The 17,753-nt window shown below is 37.7% G+C and overlaps 1 protein-coding gene and 1 long non-coding RNA gene across 4 annotated transcripts in view; one reads left to right on the forward strand and one right to left on the reverse strand.

The window, feature by feature from the left end:
- The window catches only part of LOC137859281 (uncharacterized), a 50,286-nt gene extending 37,221 nt beyond the window's left edge, over positions 1–13,065 (reverse strand). For both annotated transcript variants that reach the window (XR_011098221.1, XR_011098220.1), the window contains exon 1: positions 1–13,065. This exon is cut by the window's left edge and continues 18,604 nt beyond it. This is a non-coding gene — a long non-coding RNA (uncharacterized lncRNA).
- Positions 1–17,753, forward strand: part of KCNJ6 (potassium inwardly rectifying channel subfamily J member 6) — a 162,052-nt gene that overhangs the window by 104,762 nt on the left and 39,537 nt on the right. For both annotated transcript variants that reach the window (XM_068688191.1, XM_068688200.1), the window contains one exon: positions 13,074–13,994. In XM_068688191.1, the coding sequence (XP_068544292.1) occupies positions 13,097–13,994 (898 nt within the window). In that variant the 5' untranslated portion in view covers positions 13,074–13,096. The remainder of the gene's footprint in view (positions 1–13,073; positions 13,995–17,753) is intronic.

The following is a 17,753-nucleotide window of genomic DNA, read 5'->3' on the forward strand; positions in this document are numbered from 1 at the left end:
ACTATTTCTTTAAGTGAGTCCGACTACATGTACCTGACTACAAAAGACACAGAATTCACATTTTATCCAAGCATATAGCTTCATGTAGGAGTTCTAACAAGAGCAACCTGTATTTCTGATGTCTCTGAGCAAATCCCTGAAAGAAAGATCATACATTTCATAGGCAAATTTTTTCCCTATACAAATTGGGGGATATATGAAAAGCAGAACAACTCTTTTCTCTCAAGACATCTCAAAGCTATTAAAGCTTTGAATTATTTGTGCTCATGCTGAGCTTCACTAGCTTCAATAAAGATAGATGGGCTTTGCTAGCTGAAGGCTAATGTACCATCCAAAATGTCCATTATTTAAAAAATATAATACCAGTTCAGTCTATTCTGGAAAGACCCATACATTTTGTGGAAAGAAAATTTAAATCCACACAAGGATTTTATTTTTGTATTAAACTATAAATTCAGCCATCCAGAATCAAATGCCATTAAGACTCCTTAACGGATTTGCAAAAACTGCATGTTGTGTTCAAGCCAGCTGGGATAACAGGAAAACCCAGCACTGCCAAATCTTTCTTTTTGTTCAGTAAGGTTCAAGTTACCCTCAAAGTACATTACTTTTAGAGAGTCATAACATGGAAGCAACCTTGGTGAATGATTAATAGATTTCAGTCAGACTGGAAAATAAATAAATAAATATGAAAAAAATAAGAACATAACAAAAAGGCTTTTAAATATTTTTTAACAAAATGGAAAGGGGAAAAAATAAACAAAAACAAAAAGAAAACCTTTACCCAGACCAAAACAGGCATTACAAAATCTTCCATATAATCCCTCCATTTTGAGTTTATTTATTTAATCCTTCTTAACAACCTTATTTGTTGCCTAAAGCTAGGTAAAAAGTTACTGTGAAAAAGAAGTGAAAATCTGAATCCTAAAACTGTTGCTAAAATGCTCTTAGACTTCAGTATTAATTTCACAAACAAAATATCACAGTTTTGAAATTCTGAAATTAGATTTTTTTTTCCTTCACAAAATATTTTGGAAATTCCTGTTGGTTAAATTGAATTAATCTTACAAAATATTTTGGTGCTTACAGTTCCTTTTTGTTACCTACTTCACTATATAAAAAAAAAAAATACAGCAGTTATAGCAATTTTAAAGCAATTCATTTGATTCGTTCTTTTCAAACAAGTTTATAGACCTTTGTACTTTATTATGTAGCTTAAATGAAATAACATAGTAAATGGTAGTTTAGACACCACTGAATTGTTTATTTCAACATAAAGAGTTGCTATTTGTTGACATGGAAACATTTTTCTGTGTTTTTGGTCTATATTTTCAGTCATGTTGGACCTGAGATTGTAGTTGCCTGAATATGTTTTTAACAAATTCATATGTAGATGAGAGTAAAATATCCTGTACAGCTGTTTCACATTGCACACATTGCAGCAAGTGTATGTGGATTTCTTTCAAAATAAACAAAGGTAAGAAAAAGTCTCAACTGAAACTAAATATATGTTCATTCAATCTTTTGTTCTGCTTCAACTAAATGACTTAAAAAATAATAATAAAAAAAAAAAAAAAAAAAAGCATGAGCGGATGAGCTGAGTCAGGTTTATTTTCTTGCACTACAATTTTCTTTGGAGACAAAGCCATGGACTCTGATCTAAACAAATCTGTCACTGAACATGGAAAGTCCTTCTATCAAAAATGGGCATCAGTCAGATCCAGGCTATGACTACACTGTCTGAAAACAAAAGCATACGTCCCTTCTGACTCCACACAGAGTGGGAGCAATGTTTTTGAAGATGCTTCATAGGGAGATTGTGGGAAATAGCTATCTGAGAAAAATATATATGACTGTGAAAGGGTAGTTTTAGGAGCACCATTTATTGTACCTCCCTCTTATACAGATTCTTTGGCATCTGATAGTGTAGTTAACTCAGTCTGTTTTCATGACACTGTTAGGAATTTAATATTTTTGAGACCTCCACATACTTTCAAATTTTGCTATACTTACCTTTCAGAATCTAACTGAAGATCTATAGGAGATCTAAAAACTTAAATATTAGCTAAAGTTTCAAAAGTGACTGGGAGGAGGCCAAATACAGGTGATTGATAAGGATCATTTCCTTAGGAAATATAGTTAATGTACTATTCTGCACATACTGTTTCCAGGTTATCAAAATGCCACAACCTGAAACAAAACATTGATCCAGCTCAAATTATGATTTTTTTCTTTAATTTCTTTTCCTAAAAGTCTTTTTAAATGTCACTTCCATCTTTATTTCTCTCTTTTCATTTTTTTTCTCTGCAGTCTATAAACTTCACAAAGTAGAAATGGGAAGTCAGTAGCAAGAAACTTGGTGTTTGTATTTCACTGCAAATTCTTTCGGCAAAGAAAGTGGATGAAACCATTGATCGTTGCATTATTTAGCTTATGGAAAACAGACAGAGCCCTGGTATAAACCACAACAAATAAAATGGAAAGAACGTGGCATCTGTTAAGATAGATTGAGTGATTGTAAGAGGGATAAATGGCAGGCCCCCATGATAGTTTTTGTGCAACAGCGTTTGTATGGAAGAGTTTGTGGTTATAAGTTATACTGTTATACCAAACAATGTCATCTTAACCAACAGACAAGCTTCATACATAAACCAAGTAACCACCATGAGAGACAGCAGCAGTCACAAAAACCTTGTTTCCCTACCACCTATGAGAATAATCTTAGTTTTTTTTTTCAAGTGTGCCATAAAGTTAAATTAAAATCTTGTCTGACTTTTATAAGGGAGGAATATTTTACTCCTCTGAAGCATGTTGCCTAGAAGCAGAAGCCACTGAAATCTTCCCTTGACTTGCAAAGAAGTTATAATGAAAGAAATCTCCATTACCAGATAAAAAGCAAACTAAGTTTTTGACTGTTTCACTTTTCCCAGTCTTTCCAATACTTTCTGTAACTTCATCTAACAGTAAGAGCACAAGGAAAACCAATACACTTAGGCAATGTCTAACCTTGGGGCAGCCTGTTTGGGGTACAGCTGGATGTAAACTGAGGGGAAAAAGAGAACGTAATTTTAAAAGGGGAGTTTGTAACATTTTTTCTTTCTTCTTTTGAGAATTGGGGGACAGGGGGAGGGGATTGGTTATCTGTACTTCAAAGTCACTCTGTTCTCTGTAGTCTGTGTTTCTTGGAAAAGCAGACATAGCAAGTGACAGTTCTTTCTAACATAAACATCTCATCTTCACTAATGGCTTTCTCACTGTTCTCCCAAAGCCTTGCTTCTCTGGAAAGCTGCTGGTAGGCAAAAATCAGCTGTAAAATAGCAATCAATCTACTTTGTATCACAGCACACACACACACTACTCACAGCACCAACACCACGTTGTCTCCCCAGCAGAAGGTTGTCTTGACCTAGGGAAAGTTTACTCACTGTAGGTGATGTTTTGCAGAGGAAAGTTAAACACTCAATTTCGTTTCTGATCCTCCAAACCTAAGCTGATCAGATCCAAGATCTGGATCAATAATATAGTATCTTCTGCTCCTTTCTGAGGAAAGTACTATAAATTCCTGCACTTGGTCTGCAAGCTTACTTCATTGCATAAGTTACTGACTTCAGTGGACTAGTGCAGCATACTGATGGAATATGCTTCTTCCTTTCTGACAAAAAAACTCTTCTCCATTCTTCCTATGCCTTATACTTATGATAGTTCATTGATCAAAGAAAAGAGAGCTGTCAGGGTATGTCTGTGCAGCAGTCAATATTGTTCCAACACCTGCTGAAGAAGCTGTATGCATATTCAGGAACAGAGCTGTCTCAAGGTCTTTCAGCAATGCAGAAGAAAAAAAGAAAAAAAAATGTATATGGCTGTCCCAAGGATGAGGATTCAAGTAAAAAAAAAAAAAACCTGTCTCCGATAGAGTTGGGAGAGAAAACTACAGGGAGAGGAAACTGCTGGCTTCTCCTGTCAACAGGAAAGTGCAAAACCTGTTGGTTGCAATTCCTTCTGCAAGGGTCTATTTATCTCCACCATAGTGACTTAACTGAGCAAATTAACTAGTACAACAGCTGCCTGCCCTCATTTCTAAACATTTAACATACTAGAATAGACTCCAGATCCTTCATCTACTATGCTAAACAAAAGAAGGTCAGGAATTGTTCTGCAGCCTTTCAAGCAAGGGGTATGGACCACCCATATCATGCTGCAGGGCACTTGGTCCTGAAGTCTGTTTTGCACACCAAGGTTATATGTTGCTTGAGGCAGATGATGGCATGAGGGTCTGTGGAGATGCTTGAGGCAGCAAAGCCTGCTTGGATAGAGTTCAATGAGACAATGAGAGTGAAAGAAGCCAACTGTGATACATTCTCATCTGTGCTATCTAATGGGAACAGTACCTGGCACATACTATCAAATCCTAAACCACTCCCATGTATTGTCTCAGAGTACTATTGTCATGGCCTGAAGCCAATATGGGCAGCAGGCTAATATTTAGCAATATGCATAATCAGCACTGGACAGGCCAGCCAAGCTCCTATTCACACTTCAGCTTCCAGAAATAACCAGGAGAACTCCACAGATGTCAGTGACAGTACAGTTGCAGAATTAGATGTGTCAATTATCTATACAAAATATCCAGCTGATCAGTTAATTTTTGTTTCTAGAATTTTCAGTTGTGAAAAAAAATATGGAAAAAAAATCATGAGAAGGGACTAATCTTCCCAATCTCTAATCAAAAACTTGAGAACTTTCCTTTTCAATGAACTCAGTAAGGAAAATATATGCAGACCTCACAGAAATTCCTTGGAAGATAAAAAAAATAAAAATCAACAGCTAAGATGCAAAAGAGATGCTATAGATAAGATGAATAGATAAGATGAGATAGGTAAGATGCTATAGACAAGATGAAGCCAGACTTTTCAGAAGTGCCTCAGGAAAAACAAGGATCAATCTGCGCAGGTTAAAGCAAGGGGAACTACAAAAGGATACAAAAAAATGTTTCCAGTGTGAAGGATACAGCACTGGAACAGGGCCCAGAAGGGCTTTGGAAACTCCTATCCTTGACCCTGAATACCATCATCCAACTTTGAAGATGTCCAGTCTAGAGCATGGGGTTGGCCAAGAAACATCTAGAGGTGCATTCTGACCCAAAATGTTTTATGATTTTAAGACTTTTTTTTTTTAATTTTGCTATTCAATTTCCAGCAGTTAGACCATATAAACACAAAGTTTTAAACTAACATTCAGGTCAATATACTTCCTTCATTCTTTCTCCTTTTCTTCATACAACTCACAGAAATGAAACTGTGAGTTCTCAGTAAATGTCTGAAGAACAACTGCAACTTACATGTAAAAATTTTGGCATTTGGCATACATAATAGTAACTAGCTGATATAGCTGTAGTTTAGTAAACAGAAACTCTTCAGGGGGCACAACAGACAATGACACTTTACTGAAATTCTGGGAGATATACATCTAAAGCAGAGGCATCAGAAGGGAAACATGTGGCCAGCTTTTGCAGCTATTAAGGCCTGTCAGCACTGTGAATCATTAATTATCCCTATTATCTCTGCTACAACAGCTGTCAGTAGCTTTACCACGTGCAAACAGTAGAAATGAGACAAGCTCTCCTGTTGCCCAGTGGCATGATTTAGGGACACCTGCATTCTCTCTGCCACTGACCTTGCTCCACTGCTTGCAGCAGATGTGGTGATCATATGTATTTTCCAAGTTCACAGATGCTTTCTTTCTATGTTTCCCATTCTCTGCATTGGCTAGGACAAGAACGCTATAGCAAGAAAGACTGAGGTCTGATTTTTTTCAAAAGTGTAGTCCTCTGACTTCTTTGTTGCTATGAATATGTGGCATGCCAGAGTCTCTGATTTTAATGCCAGCCTTGCACACTTATCATGAGCAGCCATCTTGATTTTGCCTTCCTTGTAGGTTTCCAGTGTCTACTTTAGCATTGGTACACAAGTGGGAAGGGTAGCCAAAGGAAGTGAGCATGAGATAAAGATGATAGACCATGTGCTACACAGGAGCAGAAGGAGTTTTAAGTTGAACATATAGTTAATGACAAAGATGACTTGCACTGTCCAGGGGAATTTCATAAATAAGAGCATAGCATAAGCCATACTGCATGTGTGATATCATCAGTAACCCATAGATATGCTGAGTCTGCTCAAAATAACGGCACACAGACTGCACTGAACTGGGCCCCCAGGAAACACCCTGGATTGGCTCCAGTCACTACATGTGTAAGTGGGTCAACGACTAGCCTATATGCTGAAGTCAAAAACAGTAGGTAACTTGTGTAAATCCACACACAGTTTTAGGGAAAACCTCACATAGTCCAGAACTCCAGCTTGAGATTTTCTGGAAGTCAAAAGTTTTATAAAAATTATGTTTAACCAGACTAATCAGACAAGAGCAAAGACAAACAGGATTTTCTTCTAGAAGAATAAGGAGCAGCAAACTCTCCTTATACTAGAAATCTATTTTTAATGCCAGGCATTTGCACAAGAGATAAGTCTGAATTAACATTGACTCCAAGCACTCAGAATTCAGGTAGTAAACAAGTTTTGTAATCCAGTTTGAGGTTCCTAGCTTAAAGAAAGGCAAATGATGTTGATAATTTACTGTCTCCAAACATCTTTGCAGGTTCAGAATCTATAGCCTTTTTATACTTAATCACACACATAATGCAGCCCAGGATGTCTGGCTTGCCTGTGCTTTAACTGAAGCTACATGTAGCAAAACAGATGTAAAAACAGCATTCTGGAGCCTTTAGTGGTAAATTTTGTGTCAAAATTGGTTAGAAACCAATATAAAAACTACAAGGTCAAATGATTACCAAAAATGGAATCATGTTTTATAAATTCACCTATCAGCATCATTTTTCATCCTCCATAATAAAAAGGTCAAGAATTAGAAATTTGTGAATTTGTGAAAATGTTCATACTATGGAGAGGCACAGTGTTACTCAGACTGATTTTTTTTTTTTTTTTTTTTTTTGCAACTCTGCAGGTTTAAAAGAAATGAAAATAGTAGAAATTTATTTCTATTGAGTTGGATTAGAAGGCAATAATGAAGCAGGTAGCATGAAAAAAAAAAAAAGTGTCATCTTTACAGCCACTTTTCTAATCATAAATATACTTCAATTTGCATTTATTTTCTAGTGAAAACTGCAGCTGAAATAAATTTAAATCATACTCATGCTCTCTCTGAATTTATATTTGTGATTCTATGGGTGCAAATAAGTAATTTGGCACTTGAAGAAATTTGACAAGTCAGTGTTTATTTAATAGTTCAACTTTTTAAAATGAGAAATAGACAATGTTCCCAGTTGTGTGAATAGGCAATCTTTCATTGATTTCTACAGCACAGGACCAGATCCTAATTTCTTTCTTTTTCAGAGGAAAATCTGCATTTTTGATAATGACTGCTTACAATTGTTAGCTGATTACAAAAGGCTCCTTTTTTTTTTTTTTTTTTTTTCTGTAAATAAGGCTTTCTGTCCTCATACTACATGGTGATACAGTGTCACATAGTACAGATTACCTGCTTTCACTGAGAGGTTTACAGGCTGAGTTCATCAAACAAGCAAATCCCCCTCTATTCCAAGAATATCTGTTCTTGTGCCCTCAATGCTCATCAGACTGAGATTCTACAAAGCTCTTAAATGGTGACTAAAACAAATGAGGGATCAGGCAAAATATTTCAAAAGCTCCCTGTCTGCTTCCTCTGTCTGACTTCTCCTTACATTACATGCAAGAAAAGAAACAAAAAGACCTAGGCTTAGACCAGAGTATTGAACATAGTGGAAAATCTCTTGTAGCGTACAATACTATGTATGACTTCTCTTGATGTCAAAGACTAATGGCCTTCCAGAGACAGTGGGGAACAGTAATATCCACCTGGTACTGTCCAATATTCCATAGGTGAGCTCAGCGTCAGGAAATCTTGTGGTCACAGCAAATGAGATGTGAATACTGATTACTATTCACAAAAGGCAAGCTTGGACCCTATCAGTGCAAACATCTGCTTAATTTAAAAGTTGCACTCATCCTATCAGAAAAGTGAGGAACAACTTACAGACAGAAATCACAGTGAAAACTACATCTGCACAACATTTGTATCTGTGTGATAAAGTCCATGGGAATAGTTTGTAGGTTGTAAATGAATTTTTTTTTTCATTAGAGATTTTTTAATAAATTTGCACACGGTTTACAACTATGCTAGAAGAAATAAAATTAGTCTACTCAATTGCAGTGAAACTGTCACTGAACTGCCTATATCAGTTTCTATTGCAAAATGGTCAGTTACAATTTGTAATATTCTCTGTTGAAACATCTAATTATTTTGTAGGACATCCTACAGTCAAAATAAGCTATGAGCATTAAATTTAGACAAGTATGCCCTTTGCATGACTCCTTTTGGTTTGCGCTTATACAACATCATGACAAGATCTCTGAAGGACTACCAAAATACAAAAAGTTACATTGCTGATTATAAAACAATCACTTAACAATTATAGTAATATGTTGTGTTCACAGCCATGAAGGTTATGAAAGCATAAGTACAGCTCAAAGTTTGTTGTTGGCACCGGATTCATGTCCTTCCACAGACTCTAAATAAAAATATGTGCTTGGAAACATTGGATTGTGTCTTTCCAAGGCTGTTATAGAACAGACAAGGCTGGAACACTATCACTGGTTGCATTTTTACTAGAAAATAAAACACTCCTGAGCACTGCTTGTATGGTAAAATTCCTAGGAAAACCCCTGTTGTGGTTTTGTGTACTGAGTACACACAGTTCCTTGCTGCATTTCAGGTATTAGCATGGGACATGGACCATTCACAATGAGCAGACTGAATAAGCCTACCCTACACTGAAAACAGTGGGAGAGAAATAGTACAAACTTGGGCTGTACTACCCCACTTAACCTTCATGTTAAAGAATAAGCCTGGGCGCATTTAATTAAGTGATATAGACACAGCCAGTATGTACTGCTATGATGAAACACAAGTGAACTCTTCAGGGACATATTCAGAGAAGTTCTTCTTGTTATTTGCTGGAAAATGAAACAAATCGCTGAAATCTCATGTGTTTTATGTATTTGCCTAAGGGACTCACTGGAACAAATATTTTGAACAGAGTATACTCTAAATTAGCATGGCATTGACACCTGGCCATTGTGGTGTTCAAACAAACATAACGTTTACTGTGAGAGGGGGAAGTGTTCAAAAGTACCCTTTTTTTTTTCTGTGCAGATTAATAACGTGTATATATTTTTGTCAAGAAGAAAAACGAAGAGAGTAAAAATAGCTCTCAAGTGAGATAGCTGCTATTCACTCCCCTGTTCCTGGAACCGTGACAGCCATTATATAACCAAAAAGAAAATTAAACGAAATAAACAGCATAAGCTAATTGGGTTTATATCAAGTAAAAATATAATTAGTCAAAGCATTTTGTGGCAAAGGCTCCCTCAATATGTGGCAGTTCCTCAGCCTCACTGGTGAACAGGGATCGTGCCATGTGATTAAAACTTATTCATCAAGCATTTCCATGGAAACATACAGATGCACAGTCCTTGGATCACTTACTTCAGGAATTGCTGCTGCCGTGGTTCACTCTGGAATGAGAACTCTGACCACTCCATGACGGGCTGTAGTTCTGCCCTAGAAATCTCTCCATACAGGTGTTTTTGGGGTCTCATTGCAGAGGCATTTGTTCAAGGGAAAGAGTAAAAAGGCATAAGGAAAAAGAAAAAAAGGAATTAAAAAATTGGTCTTAATTTTTCTTCTCAGAGGCAGCCTGTGAGTTGAGAAATGGCAGCACTGGAAAGAGCCTTAAGAATTTACAAAATGGCCAAATGCCTCCAGGGAGATTATAATGACTGCAAGACTGTTAGGTAGATGATATACTGAGAGAGACTTAGGTTAAATGAAGTCAGTGTGTTTGGTTGTTAGAAGCTGTCCTTTTATGTATGCAGGCAGGATCCAGCTCTGGTGCTACCTCTCAAGTTTAAGGAAAATTCTCACATTTTATGAGACCCCCTTACAGTGACAGTGGCAGCCCACCAACGTGTGCTAGGAGCACAGCAGCTCCGTGCTTCAGCTACAAAACCTATGGCTGCTTGAGAAAACAAGGCTCTTAGCTCTGTTTGTCACTCACCTCATGCACCATAAAAGGCAGGTAATGCTGGTTGTGATGCACAAGGGTTTCATAAGCACAAAGTATTTTGAAAGCATGAGAAAAATTTTGTTGTGTGAATAAAACATGCTTCTTTGCTAGGAAGTACTTCTGTAAGAAATAAACACGTTATGCAAAGTAGGTTAGATGGGTGCAGCATATGACTGGAAGGCATCCCCAGGGATGGGTACATCCCTTCTGATTTTTCCTGATGCCACTAATAAAATCAGCACCTGTTTCACCTCCCAGGCCTGTTAAGGTTTTTAATACACTTAGGTATAGTGTATATTTGCCTTTAGTAGCAAGTAGTCTCAAAGACAACGGGGGACACCTGCACCTTGTCTCTGCCCATGCCAGCCTCTAACAGGGAGGGGAAAGCAAAATATTCACAATGCCTGAACCATAATGGAACACATTAAACCAGCTTTACTCATCTAACATACATAGCATTAAAGCTTCAAAAGCCAGAGCCTTTGTAGGCTGTTCATGAGTATTTCAGGAGTCTGTTACTGCAGCGATGTGATAGCTCCTGTGGAAAGAAATTTCCTTAGGCACAATAGAGTTAAGTATAAAGTGTGAAGCCCTAACTTCAAATTTTCTGGCTTTGGCTTAAGTCTGCCTCACAAGGTTCCTTTAATGCCTTTTCATTGTGTTTATTTCGTCATACATTATACAGCATTAGTGATAATCCAAGTAGGCACACTGTCACCAACTGGGATAAGTTCATCCATAACTGACTGGTTTGGGACATGATTTCAAGTGCTGCCACTACAATCAGCCAAAATAATGCTATCTTAAGACACAGTGGCAAACTGCACAAGTGGCACAGGATGGAGTATACAGTCCTAAAACACAGAATTGCTACCAGGTTCCATGCTACTCTCAGCCTCTATGCCTCTCTTTTAACACAAGCTATGGGGCTGAACAGAGGCTTGGCTGTCACTGGTGCAGGCCAGGAGAAAATACGACCAGTCTACAGATTTTTTTATATATTTTTTTTTTTAACCTGTGTGCTTAAGTCACCCCTAAAACTTTACAAGAGCCTGCGATCTATCTCCATAGGGATGAATCTGCACATTTTGAAAAAGCTACAGGTACTATGAGACTCCATAGCCTGCTACATAATACTTGCTGTGAAGAGTGAGAGAACAAAACAATATTCGAGTCACACTGACTCACCAAGAGCACCCCCATGTGCAAGTCCCCTCTTTAGATAAGAGTCCAGGCCTTCCCCAGTAGCTCCTTCACATGAAAGAGTTTGGGTCTACTGCCCAGGACAGTGCAAACTGGGAACACCCAAGCCCATGGGGTGCCAGAAGCATGACCACAGAGTCAGGAGGGAGCTTTGATGGATTTATGCACTGATTTCCCAGAAGGGCCAAAAGTGGTCAGAGCCAACAGGAGCTCAGGGAGATGAGGCACTTCTCAAACCCAAAATGCTTGTGCCTGCCTCTCTGTTTGAGGGTCACTACCTGTAGCAGGACTGGGCAGCCCACTGCAGAGCCTGCTCAGAAGTTAGCAGAGGATATAACTGTAAACGGTGGCTATTGCAGGGTGCACTGACAACATGCATGTCAACACCCTGATTGTTGAGCAAGGGCATCTCTGTAAACCAGTGGTACATTATCACATCAATGTCATTTTGTTCAGAGCTAGGCATTCAGGCAGAGTAAGGAGGAGCCTTTTCCCTTCCCAGCCTGACAGTAGAACAATAACTATCCAGAAGGGAGAAAATTAAGAGTACAAGAGCAGAAATTCCCACTGAAACAAGCCCCAGAGTGCAGAAGTCTTTATAGTAAAAGGACAACAATTACCCAAGACCTCACCAGGTCCTCGTCTTCAAGCAAAACGCATTTGATTAGACCACTTTCCTCCTCAGTAAACTCTTCTTTCTCGTACATAAACATAACTTCATATATTAATGAAGCCATTTATCTCAAAATGCTGGGAAGCAAAAAGAAAAAAGGCAGTTACTGTTGTTTCTGTGTTTTATATTCTTGTAAGACATACTGGGGAGCACTCTGTAGGCCCATGTCATTAGAGAAAAAGGTACACTTGAATTAAAGGCCACAGGCATACTGAATTCAAATGAAATCATGTTCTGAAGTACTGTACGTTTTACATTACTGGCAGAAGGACACACAGTTCTCTGTCTCAGTATCAGTGAGACATTGATTTTCTGTAGAAATGTGCTTGAATTGGTCTTGGTATATATTACACTAAAGCCCATCTTTCCTTCAACAGGAACAGCACTAGCTTTTGCTGAAGAAAAATGTTTGTGGTTGCTGTTTTTTGTGGTTTTTTTTTGGTTGGATGGTTTGTTTGGTTGTTGTTTTTTTGTTGTTGTTGTTGTCTGTTTGATTTTTTTGTTTTATTTAAACTTATTTAATACTTTCCCCACAGCAATGCAATTGATAGAAAAAATACCTCAACAGTTGCTCATTTGCTCTGCTCATCTTGACTGAAACCCTCAAGCAAATCCATTTCCTCATTTATATCTACTGTCTCCCAGATATTTCTTGATGCATAAAAAAGCTCATTTATTACTCTATAAGGGGGATAAAGGGAAGAAAGATTTATTAGAACACATCTTGCATAATATAAATATGTGTGTAAATATACACACTGTAGGATGTAGGACCTGATAGACAGGACGAAAGAGCACTTTCCTTCAGAGTATTTCTATTTAGCAATAAATTGAGGATGCTTGACATCATTTGACTTACGCATTTTGCATCTAATAGGTGAGCAAAGAACTAGGATGATAATTTTATTTATTTATAGTGATATCGTGTTGGCAATACAGAAATAAGTTGTTTGTTAACTTAGAGAAATAATAAGAAAAATAATGTCTGCCTTTTTCTTGTTTGTTTGTTTTTAATGGCAGCTAACGTACTGGAAGAAGACTCAATGGAGCAGGACATAGAGAGCCCTGTCACTATTCATCAGCCAAAGTTACCCAAACAAGCTAGAGAGGATCTGCCAAAAAATCTAAACAAAGAATGTGCCAAGAGAAAAATCCAGAGGTATGTTAGGAAAGATGGGAAATGCAACGTCCACCATGGGAATGTCAGAGAGACTTACCGTTACTTGACTGACATCTTCACTACTTTAGTCGATCTGAAGTGGAGGTTCAACCTATTGATTTTTGTCATGGTTTACACAGTGACCTGGCTCTTCTTTGGAATGATCTGGTGGCTAATTGCCTACGTGCGAGGAGATATGGATCATATAGGGGACAGCACGTGGACCCCCTGTGTCAGCAACCTCAATGGGTTTGTCTCAGCCTTTTTATTCTCAATCGAGACAGAAACCACCATTGGGTATGGTTACCGGGTCATCACGGACAAGTGTCCCGAGGGAATTATTCTGCTTTTAGTTCAGTCCGTTTTAGGTTCTATCGTCAACGCTTTCATGGTTGGCTGCATGTTTGTGAAAATATCCCAACCCAAGAAGAGGGCAGAAACCTTGGTTTTTTCTACAAATGCAGTTATTTCCATGCGGGATGGAAAGCTGTGTCTGATGTTCCGAGTAGGAGACCTTAGGAATTCACACATTGTAGAGGCATCAATACGAGCCAAGTTGATCAAATCCAAACAGACAAAGGAGGGGGAATTTATACCACTCAACCAGACAGATATCAACGTAGGTTATTACACAGGGGATGATCGTCTCTTTTTGGTTTCACCACTGATCATCAGCCATGAAATTAACCAGCAGAGTCCTTTCTGGGAGATTTCCAAAGCCCAGTTGCCCAAAGAGGAGCTAGAAATTGTTGTAATCCTAGAAGGAATGGTGGAGGCAACAGGTAACATTTCTTATACTTTGTGTAAGGTAAATGCTTTAATTTTAGAAAGGAAAACCAGTGGTTTTGCTTCTCTTTAACAGAATCACTCCTACAGTCATTACATTTGCAAAAGGCATCAGTTATCTGGTTAGCTTCAAAATTAAAAGCATGCCCAGTTTAATTGTCTGTTCCATCTTGCCTAATGAAATTAGTGTTGTTTCTGCTCTGTTTGGAAAATGGGATAACATTTCTCATTTTCTAAATTTTTCACAGCATGTCACCCAGTTATTTGTCATTCGATTGCAGGAGCAACTCAACCACTAGGACCATGTGGGATAAAATGCTTTAGAAAAAAAAAAAAAAAATCATTACAAAACTCTGTTTATGATTAACATGGAAGTACCATAGTTCCTGCTGCTTCCAATCACCCATGGGTAACTGCAGAATAACTGCCTGCCACATGAAATTCCTAGATTATTTGGATCCAGTCAGAAGTGATAATGTGTTCAGCTTTCTCTTTTTGCTTGTTTGTTTGCTTGTTTTTTTTTTAACTTGTAACTTGGGGCTTGTTTCACTTTAGTTCACAAAAGATCTGTCTGATTTTGTATTTCACTGAGGCCCCCTACACACTGCAGAAGTGTACAGAACACTTAAAGCTGGTATACATAAATAAGTCATATTATGTCACCAAAGTCTTGTAGAGAGGCTGTTTGGTCATTAACTACAATTATACAGCAGAACATCAGGTGTCAGTCTATGCAGAGAAAATAATGCTTGGAATTCACAGTAATGGACTAGCAATGTTTCTTCTTTGCATTAAAGCCAGAATAGTAGGCAGATGCTTTCTCTCAAACTGCTGTACCTACTGCAGTCAGAGTACTGATATACTTAGTTTAGGAGCTGCAGAGATGTTTTTCCTGTTAATGACAGCATCAATCTCTGAATTGAGTAAACATAAACAATACAAGGGAATGGTGATTAGGAAATGAAGAAATAATGTGCTTGGGGAGGAAATACTGAGTAGAGAAATAGAAGATCTAGATTTGCCATTTTCCTCCACTACTGTAACAAAAGCTAAGAAAGTTTAAGGATGCAGATTACACTTCTCTGACAGAAGTATGACCTTCCTAACCCTGACTCATGTTTTGCAACTGGAGACAGGAAATAAAGAGCAGTCTCTTACCAGAACATGTGTGTGTGTTTCACACATCTATTATGTGGTGTCAGAAGAAAACTGCATTTGTCACCATATAATAAATGTGTGAGACAAAAATGGAGAAAAAAAAATAAAAATGAAAGGAACTTGGCAGAGAATCTGAAGCAGTAAATGTAAAGCTTCCACATTTTCCAGGAAATAGGTGGCACTGAAGAGAAATCAAAGAGATGAAATGTTTACTGTTTCTGATACATGCAGTAGGCACAAAGGTTTCAAACATCTGCATCACCTTTGGATGAGAAGATGAGAAAATTGCTGTTTTTTAGCTGAAACATTCTGAAATTTCTGTACTACAGTCAAAAGAACTTGACATCCCAAAGAATGGTAGATATTTCCAGGTTTACTGAACAATGTTTTCCAGCAAAATGATTGTCAAGTAGTAGAAGTATAAAAGGCATCTCACTGAAAATATATATAAGATAAAAAGACAGTATACTTCTGCAGTGAATCCAATGTAGCCATAATCTCTTAAACCTTGGAGTTTTTCGCTATTTCACCCTCCCACCCCTACCTCCTATTGACCCCTGCATAATCACACAGACCTCTATGCCCTCCTTTGATGCTCTGATACTGACCCCCATCTTCCACTCAGTCATTGTCAGTTTTCACTGAAAAAGGTTACCTCTCAGATCGCTTGAGCTGGCAAAGCTATGAGAAAATTCTAGAAGAAGTCTGGAAGTCCATAGCAATAAAGACACTGGACACAATGGTTTGAAAACCTGTTGAAAACAGGTTTCAGAAACACCAGGGTAAAAGTGTTACTCTGCAGCTGGATAGGCAGCTACATTTCCTATTTTCAGCTGCTGCATTTTGTTCTGTTTGGGTCATCTCTCTAGCATGCATATAACACGAAATATGAGGGAAGGGTGCCGTATAATGCCCCGTAACTGTGGCATCATGAAGACTAATGTCATAATTACTAGTACATTTTCTAACACATGTTTGTGTGGTAGTTACTTGTGTTTTTCCACATGCATTGTGTTACTTTTGCTGAAGGTGCAACCAGGTCAACATTCTACCAAAACTAAAGACTTTAATTTTTTAACTTTACAAATATTTTCCATTTACATATGCAAACAGTGAAAGCAAATTTTGGCCATCATATATTCACTTTTCCTTCTTACACCAAATGTAGAGAAAGAGCAGCAAGAGACGTTGCTTATTGCAGCAATCTCCAACCCTGAAGAGCAAGCAACATACTACACAGTACACCTTCCAACACTGATCAAAGTCATAGGATATAGAAATATTAAAGCTAAAGCTAAGAATCTGCAACATTAGCTATAGCAATATCATTCAGTATTGTTTTACATGGGACAAACACAGCTGGATATCATTATCTTACACTATTCATCAGAAAAGTCACTTTTTTTTTTTTCATTTGGTTGGTGACCAATTCCGATCAAGTGAAGATAACCCTTTCTCAGTTTTCAGAGTTTCCTCACTCTGGCAACAATTACCTCTTTAATGAGTAATGAAGTAACATAGTGCAAAATGATAAGTATAAATATTTGCTGTTATTTTTATTAATTATTGTTATTATTCTGTTTAAAGTTTTACTGAACAATTGATATCATTTTATCTTTATACAATAGTTTTCACCTTAAGGGATACAAAAACACAGCTACATCTAGTATAAAACAAAAGTGCTCATGTAGTGTCATGTAAACTCTCCACTACGTGTTATGACAGGAAATGAAGAATAATGCATCTTATGAAAGGAAATTGAAATTATTAACCAAGCCAAAATTTAGAAGAAAGATCAAATCAAGGACTCCTTAATTTCCCTTGGAAGCATCACCATACTTTCTGAGATGTTCTGAGAAATGGAGTAGATATTTCTCTACCAAGGCAGATATCAAAAAATAAGCCCAGGGAAAATACACCTTCACTATTCACATTTGATGTACCATGAAGATTCCTTTGAGGGCAGAAGCTTCACCAAGGTACTTCCAGCAAGACATGATGTCAGTCTGACTCCTTCATATCATATCTACAAGAACTCAAAATAACACTGGTTTTAAAAGCATATTATGGGTCCTTTCAATATGCAGTTTTCCTTATTTGTTTACAACCTTCAAAAACATCCCTCTGGGTTCAAAGGATAATACTGTTGCAAATATTTACTCCTGCGGCTTTTCTGATACTGGCACGCATCTCTCAAATGCACAAAAAAAAAAAAAAAATACAACAATGGGTGAGTGTTTCTGGTCTTGTTCTGTAGTTCTCACAGCTAACACGTTATTGCAGCCCCCACCACTGAGGGTTGTGGCTCAGCTGTACTGAGTACTGGTGGCTCAGCTGAAGATGCAGCACCTCACACTTCTCATTTTGGAGGGCCATGCTACTTTATGAGATGAGGTCAGCTCTTCAGCTCTGCACAGCCCAGCACTGTGAAGTACATCAGATAGCTGTGAAGAAAATGACAATCCTTCAGGACTTGGGGACAAAGTTACAACCAAATGTCACCATATCTAAAGGACATAGCTGTTATTTCCATCTTTTATAGCCACTGTTCCATTTCCTACTATGCTAACAGCAGGTAGAGTGCAAGTGAGATGCAA

The sequence above is a fragment of the Anas acuta genome, chromosome 1 (assembly GCF_963932015.1).
Source record: "Anas acuta chromosome 1, bAnaAcu1.1, whole genome shotgun sequence".
NCBI lineage: Eukaryota > Metazoa > Chordata > Aves > Anseriformes > Anatidae > Anas > Anas acuta.